At 36.0% G+C, this 20,002-nt stretch overlaps 1 protein-coding gene across 5 annotated transcripts in view; it reads right to left on the bottom strand.

Annotated features, from left to right (window-relative positions):
• CUL2 (cullin 2) overlaps positions 1-20,002 on the bottom strand; it is a 71,267-nt gene that overhangs the window by 27,971 nt on the left and 23,294 nt on the right. For all 5 annotated transcript variants that reach the window (XM_026709992.2, XM_026709994.2, XM_087915555.1 and 2 more), the window contains exons 12-18: positions 18,144-18,203; positions 17,323-17,451; positions 17,135-17,221; positions 15,191-15,343; positions 11,311-11,388; positions 3,241-3,307; positions 736-938 (exon numbers count right to left, since the gene is read on the bottom strand). In XM_026709992.2, the coding sequence (XP_026565777.2) occupies positions 736-938; positions 3,241-3,307; positions 11,311-11,388; positions 15,191-15,343; positions 17,135-17,221; positions 17,323-17,451; positions 18,144-18,203 (777 nt within the window). The remainder of the gene's footprint in view (positions 1-735; positions 939-3,240; positions 3,308-11,310; positions 11,389-15,190; positions 15,344-17,134; positions 17,222-17,322; positions 17,452-18,143; positions 18,204-20,002) is intronic.

The raw sequence follows: 20,002 nt of genomic DNA, 5'->3' as shown, positions 1-20,002 counted from the left end.
ATATTGCCCTTTTCCTGTAGGATCTTTGTGGTAAAGGGGGCTGGTAGCACGGCAGCTCAATAGATGGGCACCTAATTTCTGCTTGGAGAGCACAGATTAGAGATTCTAGATAGGTAATCTGTCCATGTAGACTGGTATTTTTTTTACAAAGAGGACAGTATCCAAGTTTGAAAAGAGTACTGTGAAAGACAGCTGTAAACAAGTATTACACTGAATTAAGCCGATCTTTTTGAAATAAAATAAAATCACAATCTCAAGCGTACTTACTCTAAATGTCTTATTGGTATTCTTGGTTTATAATTATATGATTTGCGTGCTGTTAGGCTATGAAGTATCTTACAATATTATAAGCTTTTTTAATTTACTAATTTTCATTAAAGAGGTTTTTCTCAAAGGAAAATCTAATAAATTTAAAGATAAATAAAGAAAAGTAATGTGAATAATAAAAGAAAAAAGGTAATAAAAGAAAAAAGATACAAAGTAATAATTTCTGATGTTTTTTACAGCAATTATAAATACATTTTCATTTTATCCTCTCTATAGTTATATAGTTATAGAATATATTTGCTTCATAATAATTTAGTTTTGTTGATAATCTCTCTGTATTTCTCTACCTGTACCTGTTTTTCTTATTTGTACCATCTATTATTCCTATTTTTTTAAAACATATGATAGAAAAATGCCCCCACTCTCAAATGTGACACTCTCAAATGTGTCATTTTTTTGGTAACTTACCTTATCTGAGTCATGGTTGATCATTTTGACATCAAGTAAGGATTTGATAGTTTTGGTCAGTTCCTTCTCATTCATTTGTGTGCTATCCTGGAGCTCTTTGTAACTGACGATTTCACTATTGTTAAAGGCCAGCAGCACTGCCATTTGGTAGGTGGTAACCATGGCTACATAGGGCTTGGACAAATAATTCATTTTGACCTCACCTGCAAATTAAGGATAAAGCTGATGAATTCACTGAATAAAAGCCTCAAGTATTATTAATAAAGCCTCACTTTGTTCTCCAACCTGGCGGCAGGAAGAAAGCGATATTTGATCCAAGAGTACAGCAAAACAAGAACTGAATTTGCAAGACTGTCCTGAAGAGAAATTAGATTTTTTAAAAAGATTACTATAGGTAGTCCTTACAACCACAACTGAGCCCCACATTTATGCTGCTAAGCAAGACAATTGTTAAGACAGATTTGCCCCATTTTACGACCTTTCTTTCCAAAGTTGTTAAGTGAATCCCTGCAGCTGGTAAGTTAGTAATACAGTTGTTAAGCAAATCTGGCTTTCTAACTGACTTTGCTTGTCAGGAGTTTGCAAACCGAGATCACAGGGACACTGCACCCATCATAAATATGAATCAGTTGCCGAGCATCTGAATTTTGATCATGTGACTGTAAGGATGCTGCAACTGTCTTAAGTATGAAAAATAGCCATAAGTCACCTCTTCTCAGTACTATTGTAACTTTGAATGGTCATTAAATGAACAGTTGTAAGTTGACTACCTGTACTTTGAGCATTTAAAAAAATTAAGTTACAATGCTTGATTCAGCTGATTGTAACAAGGCAAGGAAGGATTTGAATAAATTGTACATAAGTGGGCACTGTAAAGACCTTGATTGTCATAACATTTATATCTAGTGCTCCAAAAATTCACTCTCTTGAACAAAGTTTCCTGGTGGTTATGTGAATATATATTCACGTATCCTTTGGTTTATGGAAAACAGTGTGGGCTACAAAGCAGTAGTTTGCCACCATCTTCTTTCATTTTTTTCTCTCTCCGATACACTTTTTCATTGGAAATTTTTTTCCAGTTTCCCCTGTCTAGCAGTAGCAATAACACTTAATAACACTTAATAACACTTAAATACCACTTCGTAGTGCTTTAAAGCCCCCTCTAAGCTGTTTATAAGGTCAGCATTTTGCCCCCAGCAATCTGGGTCTTCATTTTATTGACTTCAGAAGGATGGAAGGCTGAGTTAATCTTCAGCTGGTCAAAAATCAAACTGCTGAACTGCTGGCAACTGGAAATCAGCGGATTTCATACTACATTCTAACCACTGCGCCACCATGGCTCTTAGAATGTCTAGTTTATAATCTTGGGGTTCCTTGGTGATCTCTATCCAAATCCTAACTTGGTCAAGCTGTATTTAGGGTTTGTTCCCCCCTCCTTCAATCAGCCAAAATCAACTACATGCTACCACTTGCTTATGTTTGACTTTTTTCTATGATGCTTTCGTCCTTTCCTCAAACATGTGAAATTTTCGTTCAAGCTCAGAATTTCAGTACGGTAGGCCTTTGTTCAAAGCACCAGAACTGCATCAGGTTTTCCCGTCGCTAAGTCATATGATCATAAAGTACAACATCACGTGACTGCATCTGCTTAATGGGGGCAATCCAGAAAGTCCCCCAAATTGTGATTATTAATCAAGGATCTTCAAGATTATTTCCTGCTGACTTCACAGAAATAAAAAATCAGTGAGGAACTCGAGAGGAAAGCTTACAAGTGGGTGCTGCGATGTGGCATGAATATAATAGAACCAGGGACTGACTGCTACCTGGTAAGAGATGATGTGCAGGGGTCACTACAGCATAAGCATAGCAAGGCTGCAACTGGGAAGACAAGTGTGCCTTGGCACCAAGATGCTGTGTGTGCATGTGCTATGGAGTATGATATCCCTGAGACTCAATTTTGCTTGTGGGAAACCAATAGTGAAGGTCACAAATGGTGATCATGTGATGGCTGTACAAGTACAGACTGGTTGCCAAGCATTCAGATCACATAACTGGGGAGGTGCTTGGCGGGAGGGCCAAAACTTTCTACCACTCCTTCAGTACTATCATATATTGATCACTGAACAAATAGCCACCAACCAAGGACTATCTGCATGCCTAAATCCATTTTTATTATAAAATTTTCTTGTTTCAATCCATACCAATGACATTTATTTTTAAATTTTTTTCCTGAAAATAACTGTCAATCGAGAATGTAAAAAACGAAATTTAAAACAATTGATTTTTCAGATAACAATTAGAAGAGATGTAATAAAAATATCCAAGTGAGATATATTAAGAAAACCAGATTAGCTAAGACAGAGCAAATCATTTAAATTTAAAGTTTCATTATCATTATCATCATCATAACTTCAAAAGACGTGCAGTATACATTTCATCTAAGCAAAAAAAAAAAAAATTAGAGTTATGCTTTCAAAAACTAAGGATCATGTAAATTTATTTTACCTGTGCAAAGATAATGTAACCAGGTAAGTTTTCTTCCACTGAAATGCTGACTGTAAAATAATTCAAACTGAAAAACAAGACAATTATTTTGGTTAAATTATATCAGGGGATTTAAAACAATATGTAAAAGAAGAAAAAAAAGATTATGTTTAAAAACATTAAAAATAATAACCATATCTGAAACACAACAATCGGCTTAATTAAAAATAAACATTTTAGATAGCCTATCTAAGATTAGAGATGGAATAATTGAACTGCACATAATAAAAATATTCATCTATATATTGTAAAAAAAGTTCCACTTCTGAATGAAGAACATTGGATGATAAAAGCAAAACACAACTGAATGTCACATCATACCAATAGAAATAGCAATGATTTTTTACTATTTCTCAGTGTACATTCATTCATCTTCACACAGATGATAAACACTGATTTATTCAAAGCTACCCAGGATGTCTAAAATTCTAATTCTTCTTCCCCAACCTGAAAATCCAAATCTAATTTATTTATGCCCTGCAAGATAGCCCAGTCAAGAAGCACAATTAGCTCTATTTTTATTGTAAAACTCATTTACAATAAAATTGTACGTTAACAGAATCTTGCAAGATTGAAAGTATTTCTCCCCACCTTTTTCCCCCTGCCCCCTCCCACCCCCCCACCCCCAATAAAAAATTAAAGAAGGTCCTATCTGAAAAAATTCCTATGGAAACTTTCTTGTGGGCTGACAGATCTTTTACACACTAGTTGTCCAGTCGGTGATCATTTCCACATACCATTACAATTTGCTACCACAGGTAATCCTTGACTTATGGCCACAACTGAGCCCAAAATTTCTGTGGCTAAGTGAGACATTTGTTAAGTGAGCTATGCCCCATTTTATGACTTTCTTGCCACAGTTGTTAAGTGAATCATTGCAGTGGTTAAGTTAGTAACATGGATGTTGAATAAATCTGGTTTCCCCATTGATGTTGCTTGCCAGAAAGTTGCAAAAGGTGTTCATGTGATCCCCGGGGCTCTGCAACCATTGTAAATATAAGTCAGTTCACGTGATCACAGGGATGCTGCAATGGTAAAAAGGGGCCATAAGTCACTTTTTACAATGCTGTTGTAACTTTGAACAGTCACTAAATGAACTGTTTTAAGTCAAGGACTACTACCTGTAGAAAGAATTCATCCTTTTTAAAATATATAGTTATAATTATTACACAACTTCAGAAGTTGTGGGTGCTTTATCACTGGAGGTTTTTAAGAAAAGATGGACAATCACTTGCCTGAAATGGTATGAAGTTTTCTGCTTGAGTGGAGGGTTGGACTAGAAGACCTCCAAGGTCCCTTCCAGCTCTATTCTGATTGTTATACTCAGACCTTCTTTTAAACGAATCTGTGCATTTTTATATAACATGGCAACAATGTGCCTGAAATCCCTATCAGTCCCATTTGAAAATGGAGACTGTAAGGAAACTGGGAACTACTTTTAAGAAGTACACATCATCCATAGGCAGGGGAAATTGGACTTTTTTATTCACTGGGCATCTCAAACTCCTAAAGACATACATAAAGAATGTGGAAAATGTTCTAACTAGCTATTTGTTCTTAGATGACAATTTAAAAGAAATTTAGGAACCTCAGTCCCAAAACTGGGCTTCAAAAGTTGCAAATTCGTTCTCAATAAGAAGCCACCCCTGAGAAGATTGTACAGTAGTCTGATATCATAACAAAAACATACAGAACAATAGTACCTCCATTCCTTTAGCTCTTTATTTTAACAGGACAAGTTGGGGGGGGGGGGTTTGAGAAAATTTAAACAGCACTTAGAACAATTTGTCCTTTGATGGAAGAAAAATGGAACAAGCTTTCACAGATTCTCAAATAATTCCAAAAATATTTTGAATCTCTTGCTACACTGATTGTAAAAAGATAAATCTCACATTAATGAGTTATGATGAAATATTAAAAATGTTTATTATATGAGTACCTATTTAATTCCATAAGTCAAGTGCACACACCTTAATTGGTGTTTTAATATATTTTTATTAAGATACATTTATCACTTTTTACTTATGTTAATGGTCGACTAAATGAAATTAATACGCAGAGTGGAAGTTAGTATAATAATATCATTTAACTTAATTTAACTGATTTAAATTTTATTCCCAAGCCTCAGAACTTAGTATGGGGTGTGGGTCTTCTCCTACTGCTGTCATGAGATTTAAAAGAAGAAAGAATAAATTTTCTATTTCATAGCTCTTTTTCCCCTTCAGGACCTAGCTGAAATGAACTAAAAAGAAAAAGCAAATTCTTGCTAAATTCAAATAATATTAGCCAATTTCCTCTAGTGAATCAGAAAGCAAAGATAATTTGATAAACACAAAGTTCTCCTTGAGGATCAAATTAGCCTTCCATTTGCAAAGTGTGCAAGGAAGTCAATTAGGAATTTTATCTAGCTGCAAAGAAGTACACACGCAAAAAGCTAAACATTCTGTCATTTCTCCAACAGCTGTCTTGAATGCCACTGACATTATGCCAGCCACATTTGGATCCCATATTGGTTTAGTAAGGAATTTAATGGACCACAAGAGAAATTTTGGCCAAAATTCTTTGGAACCTGGCAGCCTCTTCAAGATTTTAAACAATTATTTCCCTACTAAACTTCCTTGCAACTTTTTATTATCAGGTATCATCCCGATGTGTTTGAATTGCAATTCCTAGGAATGTGTCTGGTTGTAGGAGATATTTACAGGAAGTAAGTTCTGAATAAAGTTTTTAGATTAATCACTATGCATATTCAAGCTATCAGTTTATATGTATGTATCAGGTGAATGGCTATTCCTGCAAAAAAAAAAAAAAAAAGGGTAATATATCTTACAAAGTTACATGTAATGTATTTGAGATAAATTTGCTTTTCCTTTACAAGTCTGCAGAATATTGCTCTGATTATAAGGTTTTGGTTAAGCATCCTCAAAAGCATGATTCCTCTTGATTTAATCGTACCATTTTATTAATTTTTCATAATTCCCTATATTAATTTCTCATTATAAACCAGGAGATTCAGAAAATATTTAAATGAAGAGTTTATATTATTCATTCCAGATTATATGGTATACCTCTACAGCACGGGTGTCAAACTCGCCGTGTCACGTTGCTGTCACGTGACATTTCACGATGTTTTTCCCATTTGCAGAGCTAGGGTGGGTGTGGCCTGTGCATGACGCATCCGACTTGTGGGCTGCCAGTTTGACACCCCTGCTCTACAGTAATGATTAGAAACTAAGTTTTTTTTTTTTACAAATGTCGGAATCAAGAAGGCAGCTAGAAGCCCCAAGAGCTGGGAGAGGAGCTACCTTCATAAGTTACAACGTTAAGGATGGTATGTTATAGGAACATAAATAAATACACTAGAAACGGATGCCAATATGATACTAGTTCTACTCTACCCATCTACTGCTTTTCATTCTCTAACTAGTTACCACCTATTTATTAGAACCTGGAATTCTGATATCTGTATTTTTTGAATATCAAGTGGTGTTGCTGGCTTAGGGTAACATTTATGTGCTTGGCATTTTCAAAACCAGATCACAAAATTGTCCCTTTCAGAATTTTTTCAGCATTTGATTATCTATATTATTTTGCTGGGATTTTTTTTGTACTTAAAGCAGATGTAGTTTTATGAAAAAATTGGATGCAAACTTGATAATGACCAACTTCTCCTTCTATGAATTTTATTCCTCCTCCTCCTCTCTTTATTACATGGTTGGCCACACAGGTAGTCAGAAATGTAGACTAGATTTCAGATTTTTATCCATGTATAAAGCCCTTCCCAGGAACCAGGGAAAGGCAGGTGTTGTTGATTGATGGTGATAAAAGTATCATCATAGAGTGCAAGCTGTTCCAGTCTAGTGAAGGTGTGTCAAAATCAAGGCCCTTAGGATGCTTAGATCTGGCCTGTGGGGCCGGCCTGGAAACAAACTGCATGCACTCCCGCACTCTGTTTTTGTTGGAAGAGGGCTGCAGGAGGCCATCGTGGCTGAAAATGGGGTGCGGGAAGAGGCATGTGCCCCCTGGGCTCCGTTTTTGCTGGCATAGACCTAGCAAAACAAACTAAAAACAAAACAAAAAGAGAAATGTTTCCCCTTTTGCATTTCAGCATGCAAGGGACAGGAAGTGAGAAAGGGAAAGAGAAAAGACAAAGAAAAAGAAGGAAAGGTAGGAAAAGAACAAGAAAAAATAAGGACAGAGAAGGAAGAAGAAAGGAGAATGAAGAGGCAAAGAAAAAGAAAAGAAGGAAGGAAGGAAGGAAGGAAGGAAGGAAGGAAGGAAGGAAGGAAGGAAGGAAGGAAGGAAGGAAGGAAGATTATAATGAGGGTGAGGAAAGGTTTCGGGAAGTTCTGCTTTAGCATTTGGCCACCACAGGTGCCCCAGACACGAGTGATGTTGAGCTGGCCACGCCCACCATGGCCACGCCCACCCCGGCCCTCCGAGAGCAAACACAACCCTGATGTGGCCCTCAATGAAATCGAGTTTGACATCCCTGGTCTAGTGGTTAAGGTACCAGACAAGCAACAAGGAGATTGTGAATTCTAATACCATTTTAAGCATGAAAGTCAACTGGATGATCTTGGTCCAGTCTCTCTCTCTCTCTCTTAGTTCAGCTTAACTCATAAGATTGTTGTTATGGGGAAAAGAGGAGTAAGAAGGAGTATTTTTTATATTTGTTACCTTCATATATTTATAAAAACAATAAAGGCGTGATGGAAATAAATAAAACTGCCTTTTGCAATTGATGACACTATATTCCTATGTTCATTGGAGCTTGGATGCATGATTTGCAGTTTTGAACTTTTCAGACCCCAATGTAAAACCATAAATTGGTAACCAATAACAAAAAGAAGAAAATGCCTATAGAATTTATTATCGGGAGTGGAAATGATTTTTAAGTGTTGCTATTATGGGACAGTTTTATTCTTCACCAGTCAACTGGTCTTCTCAGATATACAGTGGTACCTCAGTTCTCATCCTTAATTGGTTCTCGGAGACATGATGAGTACCAAAAACATTTTTCTCATAAGGAATAATGTAGTGATTCACGAGGCAGCTGACACTGACAAATTCTAGCTTGTGCATTGAGTACCACACAAACAATGAGCACTGGGACAAAAATTTCAGGTCAAAATGTGTTGGGTACCAGATTTGATGAGTTTCAAAGCAGTTTATTTGGGTACTAAGGTACCCAACTCAATCTGCCAATCCAGGCATTGCTGAGCAGCCCAGGGCCATACCTGTTGCAATTGAGAAAGTTATTTAGAATATTCTTGGAAATCACATCCTAGCCTATAAAAGTAGAGAACACTTCATACCTCCGGTAGATTTTTACAAACTCTAAAAGCATCCACACGGAGCAGTAACTGCCTACAACGAACAAAGCAACACTAAGGATTGGTAAATGGTTCTGTTAAAACACTAATCTCAGTGGCAAAGCACAGCCCTTCTTTGCCTAATTTACCAACCTTGAGATTGCTAGAAAGACTCAGCTCTTAAAGGGAAAGGAAGAAGTAAAGAAAAAGAGAAAGAATGAATTACGAGAAGCATCCTTGCTAAACTGATTCTGAGAAGTTCATGGTCAAAGAAACAGATTTATCACAGAAAAGTATTATATTCCTCTGACTAATTAATTGCAAAGGAAGTAAATTTAAGGCAAAGAAATGAGGATACATTTTTTTCAGAAATCTAAGAGAAGGTTGGGGCAAGACACACAGATACAGGGCTTTGTTTAAATTATCATCAATTTAAGCCAAAGATCAAAGGCTTCTTTCTTGATGCTGGCAAGTTGACAGTAAAATAAATAAAATAAAATAAAAATAAATAAAATAAGTAAAATAAAACCTGAGCTGAAAGTTAATTGAAGGAATATAAAAACTGTTTCAAGTAGTTTGGAATTTTTCACAAGTTTATGAAAAAATCGAGAACACTAGATAGGAAATAGAGGGAAGATAATTAATCAACTATTTATTTATGTTGAGGGACCTTGTAAGGACAAATCACAAAGAAACAAGAAACTTGGATGGGTGTTTCAGAAAACCTTAAGTACAGAACATAAAATATTAATTAGAAAAACCATTCCACAATAAAAAAAATACTAATAAGTAGATATTAGCCAAGATCTTGATATATGAAGTTTGAATTATAATAATGTTAAAATAGATGTGAGAGAACACCTTCCAGTGAAGTCTTTCATGAAAGGAGGGGAAAAGCCTGAACCATTCCTAGACAATAAAGATTACAAAAAACTAATGGTTAAAGCACCAGGCTAGAAAGTAGAAGACTGTTGTGTTTTAGTCCAAATTTAGCCACGAAAGACAGATGGGTGATCTTGCGCTAGTCACTCTCTCAGCCTGACTCACTCCACAGAGTTGATGTTCAGAAAGTAAGAGGAAGAAAGAGTATTAGATATGTTCACTGCCTTGAGTTACTTCTAAAAATAATAAAAGTGTGATACAGATAAATGAATAAATATTTAATGAGAAAGTCTATCTCTCCCCCACACAAATGTCCTTGTCTGTAGTATACACAGGTATAAACATATTCCTTAAAAGGGGGTGTATGTAGTTTCTCTATATGCAATTTCACATTTTGTAGAATTTAATTTCTTCAGGAAAAGAAATACGATGCCGTAAAAACCAGGATCCTGAATTCAATAGCTAGGTCAAACTATAAGCATCTATGCTTGGAGTTTATAGAAACAGTAGAGGTTGCCAGGTCTTACAGTTTATAAAGGCAGAGAAAATATAATTTTGCCAGAATGCGAGATTAATGCTATGAACATAATTGGATGAAGTGAAGATCTACTTTGAAATCTCACAATCTTAATGGTATATTTACAAAAAGGAGTTGCATATTCAATATGCGGATTATATCAGCAACTCAGGCTTTTTATATGCTTTAAATTATTATTATTAAGTCACTGCTAACAATAGTTAAACCTTTGCAGCTAAACTTGGGATATTTTCCTCTGATTAAACACAACAACTGTCAAGCAATGGCTTGGGTAAGGGAAGAAAGCAATGGGAAAACATTTGAACACTAAAAAGTTGATAGTTGGTCAAGAAAGACATATTATGACTAAAAACCAAGAACAAAAATCTTCCTAAATATATTTTGTTAATACAGAAAAGAAATCGCAAAGTAATTAATCTAAGAGCATATAGACTCATTCAATTTTCCAGTCAAAGTAAGTCTAAGATTATTAATTCACCACCTGCCTTATGGAGCATTCCTCTCCCCCCCACTCCAGTTGATAGTTCCATAAGTCCTTCAAGACTTGGCTATTTCGCGGGTGGGTGGGTTAGGAAGCCAGTCACCTTTTAAGATGACTCCATTGCTAATATTTACTCTCTCCTGTTACAAATACCATGTGAATAATAAGATATTAAGAAAATATCTAGCAAAAGACATGTAATAGTAATGTATAAATTAATCTTCTTGTTCAAGGCAGTTTGTCTTAATAGATATTCCAAATTCTTGAAAATTATCTTTAACCAGAAAGCCTATTTAAGCCTTACCTCAGAGGTCAGTACACTTGTCTTGTTTAGCATTACAGAATGAATTGTTGGCAAACTTTCCTCAGTTTTAATAGGATTTTCATTCAATAGAATTTGAAAACTGAGGAAGGTATGCTTATGATTCATTCTGCAATGCTAGGCAATGTTGAAACTTCTATCCTTTCATCTAGCACAAGGAAAACTATAGAATATGTAAAGATATTGATTTGGACTTTATATTAGAAGAATGATATGCTTGCATCATCTACATCTTAAGCAGATAAACCTTTGTGAAGAACCTTCCCAATGCAGATAAACCTCCAGATATGTATACCAACTGTGACAATTCTCAGCAAAAACGACTAAGGTAAAATGGTAATCCAATGATTGAAATTGTAAAGGTTGCTGTGATCAAGCCAAAAGCTATATTAAGTACATCTTCATGACAGTCAAAACTCCAGAAATGTTTATTCTAAGGCTGATGTACAGAGTTTAAATTGTTAAATCTGCAATAAATCTCCTACTAACCTACCATCTGTACACTTTTTTCCAGTTCCTGAGGAATTGCAAATGTAGATGAAGGTGCCTGGGTCAAAGGCCATGCCCCAGCCTGGAAAAAGAAAAATAATTTTTACACCACCAAAATAAATTACATCATTCTAAAAAAACATATAAAAAGCAGCTACCATTCTTTAAAGGAAAAAGAACAGTAAACCAAGATCCAATTACAATCAGAGACCCAGAACTGTGAACAAGCTTATTTGAAATTATAAAGTATAGAAATCCATGGAAAGCTAAATAAAGGAAAATCTCTTTGGTTGAACATGGTTCCTTACGAATTCTTAAACATGTTTATGTCAGTAATACTGGAAACAAAGCAAAATGCTACAAAAAGGTAAACTGACTTTAAAAGAAAAAGTAGACTATGATGGATAATAATTAAAATAGCAGAAAAAGTCCAGGCTCTTCAGCTCCTTTTCTTGGCAAAATCATCAGGGAACAATCACACTATTCCTGCATGCTGAAAATTATGTTCACTTCCCTACTAGCCACTAAAAAACCTTGATTTTATTACTTTACTTTTCTCACTAGGTTCTTCGACCAATCATAAATGTGAAGCATTTAAATGGGCTTCTCATCTTGTCAAAAGCAACACCACTACAGTTGTTGCTGCCGAGCATTATCATAAATATGTTACAAGAGATTTTGGGGTGCTGGTGTCTGTGAAGACTTCTTTTTGCAGCATCCTATCATATTCTTTCAGAATTGCCTCTGACTCATCTGTACAGATGCTACTGCATTAACACTTCTGTGAAAAATGTTCTGTGTTAATGGGGAAGTTGTATAAATACGAAAAAACATCTATAGAAAGGAATTTGTATACAAGATTACAAAATATTCAGGATTTACATTCAATTAATGTTTGCTCTGCTTTGTATGTTATCAGTAAACTCAGGTATCAAAAATGTAATTTAATATAATCAAAATGAGGACCGTACAAAAGTTGTCAAGTAATGTTCATAGTTGCTGACAAAATGCTTTAGAAAAAAAATAAACTGAAGACAGAAAGGGGAGAAAAAAACTCATCCCTAAGAAGATTTATTCTGTTCAGTGGTCCTAAAAAGTTGAAGGTTGTTTATAATGGAAGAAAAAATTCTGAAAACAAGTACTCCTAAAAGGTAGATCAGACCAAGAAACAGATACAGGTAAAACTAAAAAAATTAGAATATCATGCAAAAGTTCATTTATTTCAGTAACGCAAGTTAAAAGGTGAACCTAATATATGAAATAGACTCATTACATGCAAAGCGAGATAGTTCAAGCCGTGATTTGTCATAATTGTGATGATTATGGCTTACAGCTCATGAAAACCTCAAATCCACAATCTCAGAAAATTAGAATATTACATGCAATCAATAAAACAAAGATTGTACATAGAACAACATTGGACCTCTGAAAAGTATAAGCATGCATATGTACTCAGTACTTGGTTTGGGCCCCTTTTGCAGCAATGACTGCCTCAATGCAGTGTGGCATGGAAGCTATCAGCCTGTGGCACTGCTGAGGTCTTATAGAAGACCAGGATGCTTCAATAGTGGCCTTCAGCTCTTCTGCATTGTTTGGTCTCATGTCTCTCATCTTTCTCTTGGCAATGCCCCATGGGTTCTCTATGGGGTTCAGGTCAGGAGAGTTTGCTGGCCAATCAAGCACAGTAATCCCATCGTCATTGAACCAGGTTTTGGTGTTTTTGGCAGTGTGGGCAGGTGCCAAGTCCTGCTGGAAAATGAAGTCAGCATCCCCATAAAACTCGTCTGCGGAAGAAAGCATGAAGTGCTCCAAAATATCCTGGTAGACGGCTGCATTGCCCCTGGACTTAATGAAGCACAGTGGACCAACACCAGCAGATGACATGGCTCCTCAAATCAACAGAGACTGTGGAAATTTCACACTGGACTTCAAGCATCTTGCAGTGTGTGCCTCTCCATTCTTCCTCCAGACTCTGGGTCCTTGGTTTTCAAATGAGATGCAAAAGTTGCTCTCATCAGAAAAGAGGACTTTGGACCACTGAGCAACAGACCAGGTCTGTTTTTCTTTAGCCCAGGTAAGACGTTTGTGACGTGTTTGTTGTTCAGGAGCGGCTTGACAAGAGGAATATGATATTTGAAGCCCATGTCCAGGATCCGTCTGTGTGTGGTGGCTCTTGATGCACTGACTCCAGCCTCAGTCCACTCCTTGTGAAAGTCCCCAACACTTTTGAATGGCCTTTTCCTGACAATCCTCTCCAGGCTGCGGTCATCCCTGCTGCTTGTGCACTTTTTTCTTCCACACTTTTCCCTTCCACATAACTTTCTATTAATGTGCTTTGATACAGCACTCGGGGAACATCCAACTTCTTTTGCAATTACATCCAATTTCTTTTGAGGCTTTCCCTCCTTATGGAGGGTGTCAGTGATGGTTTTCTGCACAACTGTCAGGTCAGCGGTCTTTCCCATGATTGTGATTCCTACTGAACCAGACTGAGAGACCATTTAAGGGCTCAGGAACCCTTTGCAGGTGTTATGGCTTAATTAGCTGACTAGAGCGGGACACTTTGAGCCTAGAATATTGAACCTTTTCACAATATTCTAATTTTCTGAGATTGTGGATTTGGGGTTTTCATGAGCTGTAAGCCATAATCATCTCAATTATGACAATCACGGTTTGAACTATCTTGCTTTGCATGTAATGAGTCTATCTCATATATTAGGTTCACCTTTTAAGTTGCATTACTGAAATAAATGCACAATATTCTAATTTTTTGAGTTTCACCTGTAGTATGCAGATCTAAAACTACTGCTATTAGAGCAGTATAATCACTAAATCTTGCAAGCACAGCTAACTCTTCACATAGGACAATTGAGATTTGAATTTCCATTGCTAAGCAATTCTGCTATTTTGAACATGGTCACACTTGTTTTATGACTTTTTGCCATCATTATTAAGAGAATCACCATTGTCATTAAAGTGAATACAGCTTTTCCCACTGACTTTGCTTACTGGAAGCAGGTTGGGAAGTCCTATATTGAAAAATCACCTGACATCAGAACCCTGCAACTTTTGTAAATGTATGCTGGTTTTCAACCCTCCTAATTCTGATCACATGGTTTTGGGGATACTGTGACAGTCACAAGTACAAGGATCAGTCATAAGTCATTTTTTTCAGTGCCATTATGAGTTCAAACAAGCATTCAAACAATGTTCATACGTTGAGGACTATATGAGCGTGCTTGCATTCCTCCCCTTTTCATTGCCATGAGAATTAAGGTGGTGTGGATGTCAGCTTTGGAAGCCATTTTTCTTTTGAGGTTTCTCAGCTGCCATATTCAGTGCTTGGGAATTTGGGAGGGGGATTTCAAGGAGCTGTGGGAGATTAGCCACGAAAGCATTCCTTTCCTGGAGAGTCAAGGACAGATCACTCTGCACTTGGAATGGAGTGACTGGAGGATATCTCCATTTGGGGAAAAGATCTTATTGGGCCATGTGATGGACAGTTAGGTGCAGGGGTTGGATTTTTGCTTTCTTTGGGTTAGGGAAAACCCTGAACTCTCAGATTCGGGTTTTCCCCAGATGTGCTAATATGACCTCTCCAACAAAATGGATCTTTGAGAACATAATAGTTTCAGAGTCTTTTACTTTGGAGGATGTTACTTGGAACTTTCATAAACTATTTTCTTGATCTGGGCTCAAGTCCTGTTTACTGATCACTGCTTTGGCAGTAACCTTCCCTCCATCCTTCAGTGGCATTCTATATTCACTATAGTATCTGAAAGCTAGACTCAGCAGAAGTACCCTTCTTGTACCATCAAAATTACATGCTAAGCGTGGACACATACAAATGAAAGCACAAATAGATACATTTCCTTTTCAAATACCTGAAGAACATAGATTTGAAAGCTAATTCCCAAATCTACGACGGTGTCTTGATTTTTTATGAAGTTGTTGAATTTGTTGTTAAGATCGGCACTAACACTCATGTCTGTGTACATTCGATGGAGTTTGCTGGTGAACTCATAACCACAGGCTTGCTGTAAAACAAAAGAACATACACACATGCCAAATGTGTAGCTTGACACTGAGAAAGGTGCAAGCATTAGGTGAATGAATAACCCATAACACCATAACCGACATATTTGCTAGAGATATTTATCCAAAATGTATACATGTTAAAAGACATGTTTTTGAAAGAAGCTACTTCTGTTTTATGGAGAATGAGGAGCTTAGAAGAAATAGTGTGGTGTTAAATGTGATTCAGTAAATATTCTACAGGCACACCAATTTTTATCTTTAATAACAATAAATCTAACCTTAGCTCTTATTTTTAAAAGTCAGAAGGCAACATGAAAGCTACAAATTTAAGAAGCACTGCTATACATCATATTGATACTGAATAATTTAAAAATAAAAAGATACTACAGGTAATCTTGGCTTATGACCATAATGGAGCCTACTCATTATAGTTAAATTGTAACACAGTCACAAAGCAGGCCATCATATTACCTTTTTTGTGGTGGTCAGGAAGCAACTTCTACAGTTGTAAGCCCATTGTTTGCTGTGGGCCATTTTAGCTGAAAACAGCCATTAATGGGCTCCATTGCCAAAAGCCTGACATCCAGTCAAGTTGGGACAGTTATCAGAACTGAGTCATAAATAATTTGGAGATGGGGCTGTCATAACTTCAAGGACTACCTGTATTCAACCAGTATTCATGTAAGCTAACTAGACATCAACTACAAGTTACTAAGCTGGATAGTATCTGTTATTCCACAGAATAATTGAGCAGTAACTTCTTTGTTCTCATGCTAGGAGCAGTTTCAAACCTTTTAAAAAAATTGTTCTATATGTAGTGTAAACAAGTGCATATTACAAAAAAAAACAAAACTCTGAATAATTTTTTCTTCTTCTTTTAATAGTGGAATTTACAATTCCAGGCAGGGAGTGTGCTGTCCAGCCAGTGTATGGGAATTGGATAATTAGGTAGCAATTGTGAGCTGTCCCCTTAAGGGAATGCATCATGGAAAATGTAGTTAGGGTATCCTGAGAAATGTAGTCCATATCATGTGACCACATCTGTATTCTTTATTGGCCACTAAACTGACCCTCGAGGGGTTGGGGGAGGTTTCCTCTCTCTCTTGCCTGAACACAGCCTCGTGGTAGCAGCTCTACTCCCTACCTCTACGACTATGGGATAGAAAGATTAATATCATGCAGCCCTTCAATTATCATGGGATTGAGGCTTTATCATCTTTTTAGCTACAAGACAGATATGCAAAGGATTGGTCATTAAAGAACGTCAAAAATGTGAGTTATGAGGATTCCTGATGAACCAATAAAAGTACTTTGTTATGGATGTTTGTGGAGTTTATCTATCTGCATTTGTACAGGATACAGAACAAATCCACCACTGTACAGGATACAGAATAGTCAGGTAGAACCAATTTACAGGAGATTCTGGAGAGATCTGTGCACTACACACAATAAAAGTTCTGTGAAAAACACCTTCCAGTTAACTTTTTTTTTTAGAGCACAGCTTTAAATCAGGAATCACTATTTTTCTAACTCATATAATCTTAGCACCACCTGCAGGTTCTTTTCTTAATATGCAATTTTCAGCTAGTTAACCCTCAGAGCAATTTTCTAGCTGGAAGACAACTAGAATCTATTAACTGTATTGGATATAATTATATTAGCAGCCTGAATAAAAAGCTTGCCATATTGTTAAAAATTGACTTGCAATTAGGTTAGTAACTGCTTATAACATGAATAAATTTAAGCACCAACAAGAGCTAGGTTTATTGTACTGATAAACTAGTGTTTACCTTCAATTTGTTAATCATAGCTTCTTCTGAGTCCATGGACATCGATAAACCATGTATAAGCCTTTTTGCCAACATTCTGGCATAGAACTACAGTTAAAAAAAGCAGAAGTTCAGATTTCCTTGCATAACAAAAGTATTCTCCAAGGGAGAAAAATAAAAGCATAGTAATCTTCGTATGATTATTTTACCTTTTGAAAAACATCTTTGTCATCAATGTACTTGAAAACTGTAATGAAGCTTGTAAGTTTGTCTTCTACTTCATTTTCTGTCATGCCTTTTGCTGATTTTTTTAGCAAATTGTCACAATATTTGGCCAACTCAAATTAAAGAACAAAAAGGATAGTCATTAAGGCAAAAAGCAATCATTATAATGACAACTAACTAATGGTAAGCAACTTAAGTGAAGCAATCAGAGGCAGCATAATGAAGAGATTATCTAAGTTAAAGGAAATTGCATTTAATTTATTTATATATATTTGTTCTTCAAACTTGCATGCCACTTCATTTCCAAACAGACTAGTAAACAGACAATAATACTTCCTAGAAAAACCGTTTTAATGGTGTTACTAATTCCCACAGGACCAGTGTTGATCTGAACTCACAAAAGGGGTGCTTTTCCATAGAAATGGAACAGCAATGAAAAGACCCGATGATCCCTTGTGGAATCTCTTTTTTAGAATATGAACCTGAATTGATCTTCCATTTCAGACCTTGTTGTATTAGCAGATACTGCTGGAAACAGATAATTGTGAAGATACCTGGGTCATGAGCTTTGTAGGACTTCAAAGTAAAAAACCAGAATTTGATCTGCATTCCAAAGACATCTGGCATTGCAGTGCAATTCATGCAATACAACTGCCATCCAGACAAACCAAGCAACATCCATAACAATTCTGGCCACAATTTTGAAAGTTTTCATTATTTGTTTGCTTGCAGAAAACCCTACAAAATTATTATCTGATATTCCACACTTACACTTAAGCACATAAAACTAGTATATGACACTTACCAGCTCAGGAGCTTTGCAGATAGACTTTGGTTCCCTATAGTTCACTACTGATGTTAAAGCCTAATTAGAAGCGCAAGAAAAACAACTTTAATAAGATATGCAAGTATCATAGCACTACACACATATGCAAACAATGCCTCTGAGAATAAATTCCCAACCACTTACTGACATGGGAGAACTGGGATAACGCTGCAATTAGGGAAGTTGGATTACGAATAGAGAAATTCATATTCAAGTTGATACTCAATTATGGAATTTCACCTAATGACTCTGAATCAATCAGTACCTCTCAGCCTATTCTGTTCCCCAAAACCTTTGTATTATAGTCTACAATGATGGCATAGATACCAATGTATTAATTGCTTATTAAATTTTAACACTGAACATGGTTTCTGAAACAGACTTGTAAATATCATGTGCTGCATTATTTACAAAAATTTTAGTAAGATTAGTAGGCTACATTACGGGCTTTAATTACACCAGTGCATATAATATGACAAGGATACAGAATGTCCCCTGGATATAATGTTTTATGGACAAATGCAATGACAATAGAGGCTGCACTGGTTTGGTACAGGGATACATGTGTTTTTGTATGCAGCTGCTGCTGCTTTACTAGCTATGAAGCCAAAAGATCTGCACAATTGTTATACGGATTGCATGGTACAGTAAAGAGTATTGATATGAAAATTAATATAAGAAGGGCAAATTGGAGTAGATGGCTGCATATAAATGAGGAAAAACCAAAGGAGGAAATTGTTAAGAGTATGTTTACTAAAAATAGGGGAACAGATGGAGAAATATATTATATATATACTTTTGTCAATTGAGATTTTGAATCAAAAATAATGGCATCTTATTAAATTAAAAATTGCATGTTCACTAATTACTACTTTTGCCCTAGAGAAAACTACTATTTAATGAACAATTTGTAGACAGAAAAACCATACCAGCAGCCAATGCTGCCTCTTTTCTCCCAAAACTTGTTTAAATCAAAATATGTTAATCTCTCTTAATTTAAGTACCCTTTTCTGTGGAGAAGCTGGACTGATGATTGGGCTAATGCAAAGAACCAGATGTGTTTCAAACCCATTTAGTAAAGACATCATTAGAATTGGGGCGAGGAGGGAAAAAAACATTTTTAATAATAATATTAAAGACTAACTCAGAGGTAATAATAATAATATAAAAGACTAACTCAGAGGTAGTCTTTTCTTCCTGCTTCTCGAGGGATGCAGCTAAGTTGCCAAATTAAAAGAAGTTGCAAAAATCAGATGTCTTTAACGATATCTGTTTCTTTTATAGGGCATACTTTGATTGGCTGATAAAGCTGTTTGGAATTTCCTTATCCCATGAAACTTTACATATGGTTTGTTAGTCAAGACTCATCTGTTAACCAGAGTGATATCTACAAATAAGTGACTTCATTTTCATCCTGTGACCAGTTATTGCCTAATTGTTTCCTTACGAACTGGACAGTTTAAGATTTATTGTTTCCTACATGGAAGTGCAGCTTCCAAGACTCCTAAAATCTGTCAACCCATTTTCAGAGGATCTTGGTGATTTTAACCAGGTAGCCAAGCTGTTCATATGCTTGGAGTAGGTTTTATCTTCTTTTGTAGTATGTGATTAGGTGGAGGTAAAAATAGGCCAAAGCAAATACATTCTTATTCTAGTATTCAGCTGCTTCTAAGCCTTGCTCTTCCACTTGAAAGCACATGCTAAAAGTACAGTAATTAAAAAAAAAAAAAAGAAATAGCACAATTAGGATGTATGCTTTTACAAAACAAATTTCTTAGGTCACATTTTCTTCTTATGGACACTAAAAACAGGGGACAGGATGGAGAAATTTTAAGAGA

This window comes from Pseudonaja textilis, chromosome Z (assembly GCF_049901715.1).
Source record: "Pseudonaja textilis isolate UNSWEBS1 chromosome Z, rPseTex1.2, whole genome shotgun sequence".
NCBI classification, from domain to species: domain Eukaryota; kingdom Metazoa; phylum Chordata; class Lepidosauria; order Squamata; family Elapidae; genus Pseudonaja; species Pseudonaja textilis.
Note: the sequence above shows the minus strand (reverse complement) of the source record. Positions and strands in the feature narration are given on the sequence as shown.